Here is a 17,431-nt window from a genome sequence, read left to right as displayed (position 1 = left end):
AAAAAAAAAGGAGGGGAAATAGAAAAACAAGTTACAATATAATCTTTCTACTTTGTGGAGAAGCAGGACTGCAGGGAAAAATCAGATGCACTGATATGACAATCATTCCATGTAGGTAATATATACATTGCATGGGTCTCTGGAGGTACCATGTTAGTTCTGTACATATTAACTTTCCAAATTATCAGAGATGAAGGATTTTTATGTTTCACAGAACAATTTAAACATAATACAAGGACAGGAGCCTATATAAAGTGACTGGGAGTACATAACACTGCACAGATTTTACTTGAATATATCTTGTCTCAAATACATTCTTGGTTTCTTTAAAATAAAAATTCAAATTTATTATATAGGTAGGAAATCTTGGCTTACCAGGTATGGCTTAGGCATGCTCCCAGTAACTGGACAACATTTCCAGTTTGTTTGATACAAACTTAAATATCCATCAGCATCAACTATTCCAAACTTGGAGAAAAAATATTTAAAAAATTTTAAATGTTTAATACAAAAGCACATATTTAAACTTATCTTCACTGTGACAGTCATACTTTTGCTTAAATATTAAACTGAAATATTGTTCAAAATTTTACTTCACCTATGCATGAATCTAGCTCAAAAATAACATTTAGCTTCTGCTTAAACAATATGCCAGGGTAGACAAAAAGGAAACAAACACCAGATACCCCTTTAATTATAGTAATCTAAAGCATCACCTATATATTCTCTATAAATACTCCAAAAAAGTACATTACTACTAAACTTACATATGACCAAGTTTAAGTCATATGTAAGACAGAAAACATTTCTGAAAAGGACAAAATAAGAACTTTCAGAAACATAAAACAAGGAAAACATGTTAAGAGTAGAAAGTGAAATAAGGATTGTCACATTAAAAGAATTCTACTACGGGAGCTTAGGACTAATTATAATTAGGAAGACATTAACATAATTCAATAAAGGAGTATGTAAAGATCTTCCAGGATGAGTAAGACAGCTAAAATATTTTTTATTTAAATTGTAAAAATTGTGTATGCTTATGTAAAGTATATAAGTAAAACACATGTTTATTTTGGACCCTTGTCCTCTCCTCCTTCCAGATCTAATACCTACTACGACCATTTGATGTTGTTTAAGATTTCTTTCTATGAATATTTAAACATTTACATACAGCATTTTAAAATAACAAATGGGATTGTAATATATAGTTCCACAGTTCCATTTTCATTTATTATATTTCTATGTCAAGACAAATCTAGCTCTGTGTTTTCCCCTTATAGTTTATAAAACATATATTGGAGAAAAGACAGCCTCTTCAACAAATGGTGCTGAGAAAACTGGAAATCGATATGCAGCTAAATGGAACTAAGCCCCTATCTCTCACCATGCACAACCTCAACTCAAAGTGATCAAGGACCTAGGAATTGAACCAGAGTCCCTGCACCTAACTGAAGAAAAAGTAGGCCCAAATCTTTACCATGTCAGATTAGGCCCCGACTTCCTTAATAAGACTCCTATAGTACAAGAAATAAATTTAAAAATCAACAAATGGGATGGATTCAAACTGAAAAGCTTCTTCTCAGAAAAACAACCAATCAGCGAGGTGAATAGAGAGCCTACAGAAGGGGAGCAAATTTTTTACCACATGCCCATCATCTAGGAAATATAAAAAACTTAACACCAAAAAAAAAATAAGCCAATCAACAAATGGGCCAAGGAACTGAACACTTTTCAGAAGATAATATACAATCAATCAGATATGCCTTTTCATAACTATGTGATAGATATTCAGAATTGGGAAGGCTTGGTCAAAAATTGTCATTTAAAATTGAGAGATGAAGGCAAAATTAAATCCTAAGTGGAAATATGAATTCACACCAATTTTTTTTCTTAGGTAACACTAAATAGTATTAAAATTTGAAATATTTGTCAATTTTGTACAAAAAAACTTTAATTTTGAGTTCAATTATTAGTGAAGGTTACTGACTATGCACAGACTTTTCATAAATTATTACTATTGTTAGTCTATATCTCTACTAAATTATTGGTCCATTAAAAAATTAATAGGGCTAAAATTAGGAATATTAACCCATAGAATACAGGTATTTTACAAGTATTTTTCCAGGATTTATATTTCTTATTTTTTTCTACTTTCTGAATAAATAAAGTATGTTCTTTAGAGAGAGGACACATGTATTATTAGTCATCAACTTTGATAATTTGGATGGACTTCAATTCAGGTCCCATTCTTGTTTATCAGAGAATTCTGTGGATAATGCTCTATGGTCAAATTAATCTTTGAGTGAATTGATGCCATTAGTTTGAAAGGTGGAGGTTGTAAATAACTATGCATACCACTACTCTGTCATAGGAGCTTATAGTATTTTTCTTCATCCTTCAATTTAAAAATCCAATAACAAAACAACCAGGATGTATGTGAATATATGTTGTTTTTCAATACTTCCCCCCCACATAGTACTTATCAGGCTCTTTCTCCTACAACGTTCTGTTCTTTGCTTTGGGGAATTATTCTTTATTTCTTTGAATATTGCTTTTCCTTCATTATTTTGTTTTTTTCTTCTTCTTCTAGAATATTTCCTGAGACATTTTTATCATAGGATAATTTATTAATTTGTGCTTCCCAATCATAAACATGATTTTTTAAAAATATTTATTTTTTAGTTATAGTTGGACACAATACCTTTATTTCACTTATTTATTTTTATGTGGTGGCGAGGATCGAACCCAGTGACTTGCATGTGCGAAGCAAGTGCTCTACCGCTGAGCCACAACCCCAGCCCCATAAACATAATTTTTTTAAAAAAATATATTTAATTGTAGATTGGCACAATACCTTTATTTTATTTATTTATTTTTATGTGGTGCTGAGGATCGAATTCAGTGCCTCACACATGCTAGGCAGATGCTCTATTACTGAGCTACAACCCCAGACCCATAAACATGATTTTTAACTATTTCTGTTGTGCTATTCAGTTCTTCCAATGAACTGTGTTGCTTTTTTCTCTTATAAACAGTTTTCAATTTATCCCATTACAAAAAGTAGTGCTTTAGCCACATCACTGTTTATAGCATCTCAGTTCACAATGGCCACGCTATGAAACCAACCTAGATGACCTTCAAAGATGCAACGGATAAAGAAAAATGAAATTATGGCATTTGCTGGTAAATGGATGGAACTGGAGACTATCATGCTAGGTGAAATAAGCCAATCCCCCCAAAACAAAGGCCGATTATTTTCTCTGATATGCAGATGCCCCACAATAAATGGGACGGTGTACAATGGATTAGACAAAGTGGAATGAAGGAAAGGTATGGGGGAGGGGAACAGGAAAGACAATAGAATGAATTGGACATAATTTTCCTATGTTCATATGTGAACACACCACCAGGGTAACTCAACATCATGTACAACCATAAGATTGGGAAGTTATACTCCATGTATGTACATATCAAAATACACTCCAGTGTTATGTATCTAAAGAGAATAAATTTAAAAAAAGAAAAAAAGTGCTGCTTTAAACATTCTTACACTTAATACTTTAGATTCAGTTCAATGACTGAACACAATTTTTTGGAATCATGTTTTTAATTTTCCAAGAATTCTTCCCTGTTCTACTGTCCTTGTTGAAGTTTTGCTGTCTATTTCTATCGGTAGACGACAATCAAATGGAGAGGATGCTTAGGTATTTGGGATTCATGATGGAGGTAAATGTACAGTAAGTTCTCTGCCTGTCAAGCCTTAAAATAGCTCATGTGGAAGACTGTACTGAGAATTAAAGCTGAAAAATAAGATTTTAGAAGGTCTTAAATATCATGCTAAAAATTTTGACATGAAGTTGTCTTGAAGGATTCTTAAAAAAAAATATGATCTTACCTATATTGCAGCTAGGTAACTATGCTGCTTGTTATGCAATTTTGTTGACAAGATGATCTATTTATAGAGACTATTAGGAATAATGCAGTATTGACAACAAATTGGAAAATTATGAATATATAAAGGATAATGATAAGGAACACAAACGAGAATACAGGTTGAGTATGCCTTATCAAAAATGCTTTGGACCAGAAGTATTTCAGATTTTGGAATATTTGCATAGATTATGCTAGCTGAGTAACCTTAATCTGAAAATCTGACATCCAAAATGCTCCTAAGTCCAAAACTTTACCAGCAACCTAAAGTGCTCAAAAGTACTTTCAGAGCATTTCACATTTTTAGATTTTCAGATTAGGAATGCTCATTTGTTGCTAATTACGTTTGAGATTTAGGAACATTTCAGATTTCAGATTAGCAATGCTTAACTGATACAAATTATACTGGTTTCTACAATAGATTTTTAATTTCCCACTAGGGAACAAAAAATGTTGCTAATTGGCATTAAGAAATAAACTCTCCAAATATGATTTCACAACTAAATTAAACAATACTGACTTTTGTAAAATGGAAATAAAGCTATGTGACAAAGAGTAAACAAAAGGTTGTAGCACATAATTATACAAGCAACATGTGAGGAAGGTTAAAGACTGAGAGACTTAGGGGAAAGAAAAGTAGATATACCATCAGCTAGGGTCTACATGAGTAATTTTTAGTGGATTACGGACTTGAAGACAAAGAAGAGGCTGATTTGCTTTATAATGATTATTTAAAGTGCAACTGAGATATGAGGAGCAGAGAGGCAATTTGAAGAAAGCAGAGAAAGGGGGAAATGAAGGTAAGGGATGTTCTAGAGGAGGCAGGTTCAGCAAACTTTTTCTTTAAAGGTTACAAAATAAATATTTTAGCTTGCCCACTATAAGGTCTTTGTCCTCCTGAACTCCGCTGTTACAGTGGAAAATAGCCAAAGAAAACAAACAATAGTTGGATTAACTGTGATAAGATTATTTACTAAATAGATGGCTAGATCACAGTTTGCTAATATCTTGGTTCTAGAGCAGTGTTTTTCAAAACTTAAATAAGTATACAAATCACAAAAGTATCTATTTAAAATGCAGATGGTGATTCAGTAAGTTTGAAGAGAAGCCTGTAAAATGTACTTCTACCAAGTTCCCAAATGCAACTTGCTGTTTGGTGCTGGATCATAGTTGAAGTAGATTACCAGGGATAAAGAAATCAACATTTAATAAATAAAAAAATGTGTAATATACGATAGGCCTATAATCATTGGTCCTAAGGCAACTTTTAATTTTAGTCGACATATTTACAGCATATATCCAGGAAGAACCAAATAAATTTAAATGTACTTTTTGGCTAGAATTTAAAAAACAAAGAATTCATATAAGATTAAAGCATTATTATTGATTTACTGAGTTATTCTCTTCAGAAACTCAAACTAGTGATATTTATAAACCCCCAACACAATCAAGCCTCTTTTCCCATTTCCATTTTACACACTACCTTATTTCCCTGATAGTTAAATCTCATTCTTGTAACTCTTGAATTGCCGCCAGATCGAAAACAGGTTATTTGTTGAGAATGGCCCCATTCAAACATTCTGACACTCCCATCTTGAGCACCTGTCAGATCTGTATTATAAGATGACAAAAATTTCAAGTTCATTTTAAGAATCTTTGGAAAAATTTATTTATTTTTATCCAGTACAAGAAATCTTTATCAAAGAAAAACTTAGGAAGCAAATCATAATCAATTTATATAAATTTATCTTCATATGAAGTTTAATTCACAGAATTAATTGGATAATGAGAAGTAAATGAGATCATTTATATAAAGCACTCAGAAATATACATTATCAAACCCAATTTATGTTAATTGTAATTATCAGTATTAATGTGGTACGGGAGGGTAATAAATTATGTTAATGTATATAAAGACATCCAGCACTTTGCTAGTCACATTTATTAGCTAACTTTCTTTAATTCTTTACCAAGCATTTAAAATAAATAAACTTCAACTGGTTTGAAATGTTTTGCCATCAGGAAGGGGTGGTAGGGTGGAGAAAAAAAAAAGAATTTTTAACAATAGAAATACAAAGAATTATTTTTTTTTAGTTTTGAGGAAATTTTTTATTAGTTCTTTTCAGATATTCATGACAGTAGAGTGTATTTTGACATACTATACATACACGGAATATAACTTCCTATTATTATGGTTGCACATGATGTGGAGTTACACTGGTTATGTATTCATATATGAACATAGGAAAGTTATTTTGGATTCATCCTACTATCTTTCTCACCCCTATCCCTTTCCTTTATTCCCCTTTGTCTAGTCCAATGAACCACCCACCCCCCTTAAAGTGTGTTAGCATCTGTATATCAGAAAGAACATTTGGCCTTTGTGTTTTTGGGATGGGCTTATTTCACTTAGTGTAATAGTCTCCAGTTCCATCAATTTCTCTGGCAAATGCCATGATTTCATTCTTCTTTATGGCTGAGTAATATTCATTGTGTGTGCACATATGTATATGTATGTGTGTGTGTGTATATATATATATCACATTTTCTTTATACATATATGTGTGTGTGTGTATATATGTGTGTGTGTGTATATATATAATCACATTTTTGTTATCCATTCATCTACTGAAGGTCACCTAGGTTAGTTTCATAGTTTAGCCATTGAGAAATGCATGCTATAAGCATTGATGTGGTTGCGTCACTATAGTGATGCTGATTTTAAAGTCCATTGGGTATATGTCAACAAGTGAGATAACTGGGTCAAATGGTGATTCCATTCCAAGTTTTTGAGGAATCTCCATGTTGCTTTCCAGAGTGGTTGCACCAATTTGTAGTTCTACCAGCCATGTATGAATGTACCTTTCCCCTCACATTCTTGCCAACATTTATTGTTACTTATATTTTTGATAATTGCCATTCTGACTAGATTAAGATGAAATCTGAGTGTAGTTTTAATTTGCATAGACAGAATTTCTTGAGACTGGTAATATTAACTCTTCCCTGTTTCTCTAATAGTTTTGATTAACTTAATTTAAAAAATTGGACTAGCTATGTTTAAAAAGCACTTACATTTTTCTAGCATTATTTATAGTGTTGAAAAAATAAACAACGTACATGCTGAGATGGCGGTAGGGCCTTGAGTTCCTGAATGAGCCAACTGAAACCCAACTCAATATACAACAATAAAATAAAACTTAAGCTTAATTAAACAAAACTCAAATAAATCTCTAACCATAGGCTTTACAAATAAAAACTGCCACCTAACCTCAAGGACTCTGCATTTTAATCAACCAAATTTATTTTTGCTTTGCTTCCTCAAATACTTTAAAAATTTCCCTTCATCTCAGTGAAGCCCTGAGCCACCTGTGGTTTGGTTCTGTCTGATTCATGAATTTAAGCCGAATGCTCAAGTAAACTTGTTAGCATTTTAATGTGCCTAAGTTTATCTTTTACTAGTTCTGGTGTCAAAAGGGAGATACCAGGGAGATTCCCTGATCATGACCCCCAGGGACAATGAATTCTACTGAGGCACAGATTCTACTGAGCTCCTTTTGCTCACTGCTTCTTGCTGCACATTTGTAGGCACTTGTTATGATTTAGATGTGGTGTCCCCCAAAAGCTCATGTGTGAGACAATGCAAGACGGTTCAGAGGAGAAATGACTGGGTTATAAAAGTCTTAACCGAATCAGTGAATTAGTCCCCTGATAGGGATAGAGTAATTGAAGTGGTAGGATGTGGCTGGAGGAAGTGGTAATTGGGCTATATATTTCTATCTGGCAAGTGGAGACCTCTCTGTTTCCTGATCAACATGTGAGTTGCTTCCCTCTGCCACACTCTTTGCCATGAGCCCTGAGGAATGAAGTCTGCTGTCTTTGGATTGAGACCCCTGAAACTGTGAGCCCCCAAATAAACTTTTTCTTCCCTATAGTTTTTCTGGTCAAGTCCTTTAGTCACAGTGGTGAAAAAGCTGACTAAAACAGCCCTCTTGGATCTGAGCTCTGCAACTTTCATCATGGGCTCTCCAATTTAAGCACTTCTATTCTAGACAAGGTCTATAAGACAGATGGAGTGTGATATAAACTGTTCTGGTCCAGTAGGAGGCCTCAGGTTGATAAAGTTGTAAGACAGGGAATTGTGTGTTCATGTGAATTCAGGAGTCTAGAACTCCTCCACTTCAAATTCTAGTTACTTTTATGTAGAAGAAAAATTAACTGAGAACCTATGTTTTTCTAGAAAAATGCATAAACCTTATGAAAGACAATTTAGAATTATGGTGGCCATAATGGGTAAGTTTTAACAAAGACAAAACTGTTCATCTATAGGATACACTGGAAAAAAGGGGATCCCTGATGCCTTAGAAACAGAGGGATGTACCTTTTGGTTGGAACACAGAAACCACTGAAAGGAATGAATAAGAGATTGCTTTTCGAAAAAAAAATTCCTTATAAAAGGCAAAAAAGCAAAGGAGACATCTTTTTTCTAATTTTGTATAGGAAATCAAACCAAGGCCCTTATGTACTAAGAATGTGCTCTACCACTGAGCATATCCCAGTCCCCAGTTATTCTTTATATGAACTACTTTTTTTTTCATAAATTTTTAGTGGGTCTGTATCTGGCAAATGGGTAAAATTTTGGAATGAATGCTATAGGATCTGTTCTTCCTTTATGTGTATGTAAATCTGGAGGTATTTCATAAATTGTGTTATTTTTTCTACCTTCAGATGATAATCTTCCCAAAATTAATCTGTAATAGTGCCTTTAATAAAAGTCAGCTCTTATAAAAATTAAATATTCCTTAAACTCTTAAAAAAAGACTGACTCAATGGGCTGGAGCTGTGGCTCCTTGGTAGCACACTTGCCTGGCATGTATGAGGCACTGGGCTTGATTCTCAGCACTGCATATAAATTAATAAAATAAAGGTCTATCAGCAACTACAAAAAAAAGAAAAAAAGACTGACTCAAGTGTTCTTCAAAGTCACATGACCATAGATAATCTTTGGCAAATAAAAGATAATTTAAGTGTGTAGATTAAAAACTCATCTTCAAGGTTGTCAACCTTACATGTAATCTGATATTCAATTTTTATTTTACCTGGGTTTATTAGTCAAATAAGTTCATGTTATCATTGTTACAAAATTTGTCAGCAAGAAAAATAACTTGGTAATAGCTGTCCTTGTCTGGTGTTAAAACTACCCCAATGAGTTTCCCAAAATCCTTTGGCAACTTACGCCCTTTAAGTGAAATTAATTGCTGAATATTTACTGAATATCTGGATCATCTATATAAGGTGAAATACTAAAACATTAATTGCTTTACCGCTTTACCTAGGCTTATATAATTTTTGGGTTCTTATTACAGAACTACAGATATTGAGGTTTTAGTAAATATGTCCTGTGCCATACTGAAAAGTTGTACTATGAGAAAGAACGTGCTTCTGTACAGTATGAAAGGGTGGTTTACAGATTTACCAAACTATAAAATGCTTCTGTGACTGTACAAAAATATGTTCTTCCTAGTTTTTACCAGAACTTACTGGAAAAAATTAAGAATTCTAATTTGTAATTAAAACTACCAAGAAAAATAAAAGCAACAATTCTGTGTGAAAAGAAAGTATGACATGTTTTTGGTAGATGAAGCTCTGATTTATGACAAGTATGTTTTTGCTAAAGGAGAGAATAACTTTTATCTTAAAGTTGGGAAAACATTAGAAAAAAAGGAGGCATATAGGGTACATATTCAGATATATAAAAGAACACTGTATAAAAGTTTGGGGAAGAGGAATTTGAAAGGAATTTAAGTATGGTCAAATTGGCTAAGATTTGAGTGTATTTATATACATTATTTATCTTCTTTTAAAATCTTTTTTTTTTTAACTTGTTGATAGGCCTTTATTTTATTTATTTTTATGCAGTGCTGAGAATGGAACCCAGTGCCTCACACATGCCGGGCAAGTGCATTTCCGCTGAGCCACAGCTTCTGCCCCTATTTTATCTTATTAAAGGAATAATGAGATTAAAAAGTCTATTAGTGCAATGCTTTCTTAATTATTTTTGGTTTATTGTTCCCTCCCCTCCCCTCCCCTTCTCTCTCCCTCTTTTTCTTTCTTCCGGCACTGGGGATTGAACTCTGAGGTACTCAGCCACCCAGACACATTCCCCAGCACTGTTTTGTATGTATTTTATTTTGAGACAAAGTCTCAATGAGTTACTTAGTGTCTTGCTTTTTCTGAGGCTAGCTTTGAACTTGAAATCCTCCTGCCTCAGCCTCCCAAGCTGCTGGGTTTACAGGTGTGCACCATGGTGCCTGGCTTGGTTTATTCTTTTTTTTTTTAAACATATTTTTATGTTGTATATGGACACCATACCTTTATTCATCTACTTTTAAAAATATATATTTATTTTAGTTATAAATGAACCTTTGTTTTACTTATTTATATGTGGTGCTTAGACTCAAACCCAGGGCCTCACACATGCTAGGCAAGTTCTCTACCACTGAGCTACAACCCCAGCCCCTCATTCATCTATTTTCATGTGGTGCTGAGGATGGAACCCACCCACTCGTGCTAGGCAAGCACTCTACCACTAAGCCACAACCCCAGCCCTTGGTTTATTCTTGATGAGATTGTGAAAGATTCTTTTTTAAATTTTAGAAACCTAGCTAAATTAAGATTGTGTGTTTTATCAAGATAATCTCCTGTGCTTCAGAATGTTGTCTTTATTAGGTCTTTGATTAGTAAGACTACAACTTCTCAATATTAAAAAGCTGAGGTGTTTTTCTACATCTATGTAATTTTTTGTATTTGCCTTTGAAATCTTTTAGTTACTACTTTGTCTAAATGAATATTTATCTCATAGCAACCTGTGATACTATTTTAATTATGTGTTTTAAATTGATATTCTTGACAATCTTTTCCAAATAAAACCCTAAATTAAATCTTTTGGCCTCAAAGTATCTTTAGAAATTTTGAGGGTCCCTGGAACACCTTGAAAGATTTGTTCCCTAGACCTATAAAAAGAGTGATATTAAAATAATTAGGCTGATTTACTATGTGAAATTGCTCGAGAAGCACTGTCAAGTAAAGATGATATTTAATCTTAGCTTATGCTTGGGTAAATGTTACAAAGTATTCCAGAAATTTTATGAAATTTCTAGAAACCTGATATGACCTGGTATAATGTTTTCATTCATATTTTCAGTAATATTAAAATGTTTTATGCCATAGAAATAATCTCCTTGTCAACTGTGTTATTAATATAATAAATTGATTATCATCAAATTTTTAATGATGGTCATGATTTTTGTCATTGAGAAACAGTTAATCATTTTACCCTGATGCTTTCCTGAAAGCTTTTACAAACAATTACAACTTTTAAGTAGTCTATCTTCAAGGAGATTCATGGAAGTTTCTCAAACATACATATTCCTGGTAACTTTAAGATCATACCACTAGAGTAGATGAGAATGTCCAGAACTCTAATAGGAAAAACTGAAGATTCAGGAAATTGCTAATGAAGATCAAGAATTTATGACATGGGACTGAAAAATCAAATAAAAAAATTTTGTTTTTTAAAGATTTATTTTGTTTGAAACACTGCTTCTTCTTTAATGTTTTGTTTTCAGGAATACTTTCTTTTCTTTAGGGTAATAACAGTTTATAGAAATTTTGTATAGTACACTTTTGTGAATGAAGAAGAAAAGTCATGTTTTCTCCCTACTTGATCCCTCCAGAATTTGAAAGGTATTATTGAGTATTCTTATCTTCATAGCAATATAGATATTTGCACAGGTTCAATAAGAATTTTCTTTCTGGGGCTGAGGCTGGTTCATTGGCAGAGTGCTTGCTTAGTGAGGCCTTGGGTTTTTGATCCCTAGCACTGGGAAAAAAGATGTCTTTTTGTAACAGTACAAAACTGAAAGCATTCGTTACATTAACAAGTCATTGAGAATGCATAGAATCAGATGATTAGATAATTTTAAAGCAATTTGAAATAACACACACACACACAGGCTTACTACTGTGTGTACATAGTTCATTGACATGGTTGCCTTACAGGTAAGTAAGGATTACCACTTCTGGGTAGGAATCCCAGGATATTTCAGACCTTGAGAAGAGAGGGATTCATCCAAATGTATACAACTGAAGGCAAAGTCCTTGGGTTGGTTTTCTAACCTCTAAAGGTTTTTGAAGTCTCATATGAGATGCCTTACTGTACTTTAGTGTTTGTGTGTGGTGCTGGGGATCAAACATAGGGCCTTCCACATGCTAAGCAAGTGCAATACCTATGAGCTGTATCTCCAGCCCCAAGATTCCTTGTTAGTGTTCCCACAAAGCAGACTTCAAAAAAAGTATGTGCAATCAGTCTATTCTTGCTGTACTTATATAAATAATCAGGTCAAGTTTAATGACACTAGGCTTATTTTGCAAATAAATTGGTCCTAATTATTGTTTGAAAAAATGGAAGTAGCTGTTAGAGTGATAAGCTGTAGTCCTTATATGAAGACTAAACTCTATAAAAAACTCCTGAACAAGACCTGATGAGCTACTTGGTTGGTAAATGTATCCAAATGCTAGGAAGGTGGTACTTTCTACCCCAACTCCAGGGAAATAGAAGTCCCTGCCCTCGGGACTCTTCTGTATCTTGCTCTACATATTTCTTCCTTAGTATACTTTATAATATTCTTTTAAAATCATTGTGATTTGAATATGAGGTGTCTCCCAAATGTTCCTAAGTTAATACAGGAATATTCAGAAGTGAAATAACTAGATTATGAGAGGTGTAACCTAATTACTCCATCCTACTTTGAATGGACAAACTTGGTAGTAACTATTGGCAGGTGGGACATGGCTGGAGGGATGGTTCACTAGGGGGTGTGCCCTGGAAGGGTTCATATTTCCTGTGGCCCCTTCCTCTTTCTCTGCTTCATGGCTTCTGTGAGCTAAGTAGCTTTCCTCCACTGCACTCTTCTGCCATGATGTTATACCTCACTTTGGAGCAGTGGAGTTGGCCCACAATGAACTGAATCCCTAAAATTGTGAGCCAAAATAAACTTTTCCTCCTTTAAGTTGTTCTTGTGAGGTATTCTGGTCACAGTGACAAAAACCAAACTAATACAGAAATTAGTATCATGAGTGGCATAGTTGCTATGCCTAACCTAACCATGTGGTTCAGAATCTTTGGACCTGGTTTGCAGGAGAGGTTTGCATATGTTTGGAGATGGAGGTTGGAGAAGTCAATGTTGTAAACAGAGCATACTGGGAGATTCCAGTGGAAGCTCAGAACAGAATATGGTAAGAATGCACACAATAAAGATTGTACTTCTGAGGTTTCAATGAGGATTCTACTAGGAATCAGACTAGAGGCCATCTGTATTATATTCTGGCAAAGAACTTGTCCACATTTTGCTAGTGTCTTGAGATGTTAGGTGAGGCCAAATTTAAAGGTGATAGAAGAAATCCAGTAGAAGAAATTTCAAGGCAGCGCAGCATTAAGGTAGTAGCACAGATTTTGCTGGTAGCTTCTTGCTAGGTTTACTGTGAGAATCAGGAGCAGAAAGAAGAGCCCAAGGGTTTTTAAAAAATCCTTTTGTCCAGAACAGTGAAAGAAAACTTAAGTCAAGAAAGTTGTGAGTGTTGAAGAGATCATAGCTACTAAAGAGACGTTAAGAACTTTACAAAGACACAATAGGAAAAAAATGGCTTGAGGGCAATTTAGGAATTTGCAAGATCGCACCCACTGCAGGCTCAAGGTTGTAAAGGAAAATCTCCTTTGAGAACAGATTCTAGGGGCAACCTGCTTACACTTGGGGTCCTAGGGAGTTGTTTCTCCATGCTCAGCTGCCCAGGTACTCAGAGGCTGCTGCAGCTGTGATTCCAGGGCACCAAGCTACAGCTCCAAGCTGGAGGCAAACTTTGGCATCATTTACATGATGCTGGTTCTGCAGGAATGCAGGATACTAAAGTTAAGTTAAGGGAACGTGGAGGCTTCTACCAGATTTCAAAGGCAGTGAGAAGCCAGGCAAAGTATAGCAGTGTCTGTGTCCCTGCACCTGTCCCTAAGAGTGTGATATATGAAGGTGTTAAAGTAAAGTCAATGGAGACTCCAGGAATTAAGAGATGCCATATGAACTGCTTAATGAGAAAAGCTGCTGGCTGAAGAAAGAACCAGTCTAAAAGACAGCACATGTGCCCTGCAAACAGCAAGGCCAAAAGGACAGGGCCGTCCCAGTCCAGTGCAGAGAATACCTTGTTGCCATGTGTCCTAGAAGCTATATGCAGAATTACCTGGCCTGTTTGCCTGGGTGGGTTTTGGTCTTGCTTTTGCCCTATCCCTCCTGTGTATGTTGCCACTCCTCCATTTTGGAATGAGCATGTTTACTCTGTGCCATTGTCTACTGCACATGCATATATGTAACTTGCTTATAATTTGTAAAGGGATTTGGAATTTAGCTTGAGTCTCAGATGAGAATTTAGAGTTAGACTTTTGGGCAATGCTGGAACTGTTAAAACTATAGGGACTCTTGGAGAGGAACTGAATGCATTTTGCACTGTGAGATGGACATGAATTTGGGGGGGGGCCAGGGGCAAAATGCTATGAATTTGGGAGTGTCTCCCAAAAGCTCTAATGCAGGAATATTTAGACGTGAAATGACTAGATTATGAGAGCTATAACATAATCGGTCCATCCTACTTTGAATGGACTAACTAGACAATAACTGTAGGCAGGTGGGGGGATGGTCTGGGGAGGTGCATCACTGGAGACCTCCTCCCTGCAGCCTCTTCCTCTTTTTCTTTCTGCTTCCCAGTCACCATGAGCTGAGTAGGTTTCATCGTGCCTTCTGCCATGATGTTATGCCTCACCTTGGGCCAGGGTAATGGAATTGGCCCACTATAGACTGAACCTCTGAAACCATAAACCAAAATAAAATTTTCCTCCTCTAAGTTGTTCTTGTTAGGTATTCTGGTCACAGCAATGAAAACCTAACTAACACAATAAACAACCAGCAAATTTAAATAAAGTATTTTCCTGAGTTCTATGAATTGTTTTGGCAAATTAATCAAACCCAAGGAGGGAGTCATAGGACTCCCAACTTATAGCCAGTATGTGAAGAGTATAGGCAAAAAGCCAATACTTGTGATGGGTATCTGTAACTGAGTGCAGTCTTGTTGGGCCAAGTCCCTAACTGGTAGAATCTGACTCTAAGTAGAGAGTGTCATTAATTGAGATGAGTTAAAAGACGTCCCACTGGTATTAAAAGAGTTGTATAATTGCTCAGGTTGGAAAAAAAATTCATATGTAGAGAAACAGTTGCTTTCCAATTCAGGAAACAATGAATGCATTAGTTTAATTTCTGAAAAATTCTCTGGAGCAGAAGAAAAAGGAGTTATGTTATGTTACTCACATAACAATATGAGTATTAATTCCAACCCACCAGTTAATACCTCCAAAAAGTTCCCCATAAATTAAGTTCTTGGCTAATGAAAGAGAAATTTTGAGATACCTAGGAAGAAAAAAATGAAAAAAAAATACATATGCTACCTTACCATATAGGAGTTGACTAATAACCATTTTCTATGTTTACTATAAAAGTTAATAAATTACAAACTGATTATAATCATGCAATAAATGGCCAAGGTCTGGTAAAGATGTGTGTAATGAAAGACGGCAGTAATCTTATTTATTAAAACAATAATTATCAACTACAATTTAACACTAAGGAACCCAAAAAATGTTAAAAAGACAAAGTGTCCCAATTTACTGCACTAAGCTCGCTTTCTCTATTAATTCATTAAAATACCTTTTTTCTGTTTTTATCCAATTTTCAAGTGAAGATTTTATTTACTAGAAAATATTCTCCATCAAAGTAGAATAAATGTCTTTCAATTGAAACTAAAAGTTTTCCATAAATTTCTTATAATAAAAATTGTCCAAAGTACATATAAAATTAAGAATCAATGCTAATTATTGTCAACTTACAGTAAGGAAGAGTTGGATGTGAAGTCATTCTTCTGACATTATTAATGGCTTTCTTAATCATCTGGCAAAAAAAAAAATTATTTTATAGTTTCAATAAAAAGATTAAGAATTTCAAATATAGGGCTGGGGGTGTAGCTCAGTGGTAGAGCTCTTGCCTAGCATATGTGCAGTCCTGGTTTTAATATCCAACACCAAAAAAAAAAAAAGATAATAAATAGAATAAGATAAAAAAGTAAAATAGTGACAGGAAAGTCAATTATTTATTTTTATGTGACTTTACAACTTCCATTATGAATACTAAACTTACTAAACATATTAACATTAAGATTAATATTAAGTTGTTTAATGGTGCTCCTGCCAATTCTCTGATTGTACTAAATTTACTGGAATATTCATGAATAACATAAAGTTAAAAAGACAGAAGCATGTGAAAATAAAAGAGATAAATAGAAATTCAAGTTAACTTTGATAGTTTGGGACAATTAACTCATCTTATTATTTATTTATTTATTTATTTATAGTACCAGAAATTGAACCCAGAGGCGCTTAACCACTGAGTCACATCCCCAGCCCTGTTTTACTTTATATTTGAGACAGGGTTTCGCTAAGTTGCTTAGGACTAGCTAAATTGCTTCACACTTGCAATCCTCCTGCCTCAGCCTTCCCAGCTGCTGGGATTAAGTCATGTGCCACCACACCCAGCTATTAACTCATTTAAAAATCATGCTTTGAATGATTTAACTAGCTTGTTAAATAAGAATTTTAAAAATACACAAAATTAAAGGGAAATTTTTAATTTGTAGACTACTTCTTACTTGTACTGCATCATAATTATAGTTACATGATATTCTAAGTCTCAGGTAGATTTTTTGTTGTTGAGCTTTGGTCTATTAAATTGTTCAATTAGCTTGAAATCTGTATAGAAGATGAGGAGTTGGTAGGAAGAAAAGAGACTACTAGGTCAGCAGAACTGGTGAGGGATAGAAAAACTAGAATATATATGAATGCAATCATACTCCCAAACAGCAGAAGTTGATTATAACAAATATACTTTTTTTGTATTAGTATTCATAAGTCAGTAGAATGATAGGATTAAAAAAATATTTTGTCAATTCTCCAGATAAAGAGAAAAATTGATTAGTATCACTTTTGTTTAAACCTCATATTTAAATTCCATGCTCTTAAAGATGCCTAAAAGTTCCTGTTCTTTTTTTCATCTTTTTTTTTTTTTGGGGGGGGGGTATAGAGGATTGAACTCAGGGGCACTCAACCACTGAGTGACATCCCCAGCCCTATTTTGTATTTTATTTAGAGACAGGATCTCATTGACTTGCTTAATGCCTTGCCATTGCTGAGGCTGGCTTTGAACTTGATATTCCCCTGCCTCAGCCTCCCTTGCCGATGGGATTACAGGTGTGCGCCATGTGCGCCAAGGAGCAATTTTTTTTTTTCCTGAAAACACATATTGAACATTGTAAGACAAAAAAAAAAAAAAAAAAAAAAAAAAAAAAAAAAAAAAAA

General features: G+C 34.3%; 1 protein-coding gene across 21 annotated transcripts in view; it reads right to left on the bottom strand.

Annotated features, from left to right (window-relative positions):
- Positions 1 to 17,431, bottom strand: part of LOC107144781 (tumor necrosis factor alpha-induced protein 8) — a 314,538-nt gene that overhangs the window by 150,598 nt on the left and 146,509 nt on the right. For 20 of the 21 annotated variants that reach the window (XR_007343409.1, XR_007343404.1, XR_007343407.1 and 17 more), the window contains 3 exons: positions 15,911 to 15,971; positions 5,414 to 5,541; positions 376 to 468 (listed from right to left, as the gene is read on the bottom strand). Coding sequence is in view for 15 of the 21 variants with exons in the window: in XM_015488613.2 (XP_015344099.1) it covers positions 376 to 468; positions 5,414 to 5,541; positions 15,911 to 15,971 (282 nt within the window). In the remaining 6 variants the exon portion in view is untranslated. The remainder of the gene's footprint in view (positions 1 to 375; positions 469 to 5,413; positions 5,542 to 15,910; positions 15,972 to 17,431) is intronic. The other variant, XM_048791995.1, reaches the window with a different exon arrangement.

The sequence above is a fragment of the Marmota marmota genome, unplaced genomic scaffold, assembly GCF_001458135.2.
Source record: "Marmota marmota marmota unplaced genomic scaffold, marMar, whole genome shotgun sequence".
NCBI classification, from domain to species: Eukaryota; Metazoa; Chordata; class Mammalia; order Rodentia; family Sciuridae; genus Marmota; species Marmota marmota.
The sequence above is the reverse complement of the archived record's forward strand: the minus strand, read 5'-3'. Positions and strand labels throughout refer to the sequence as shown.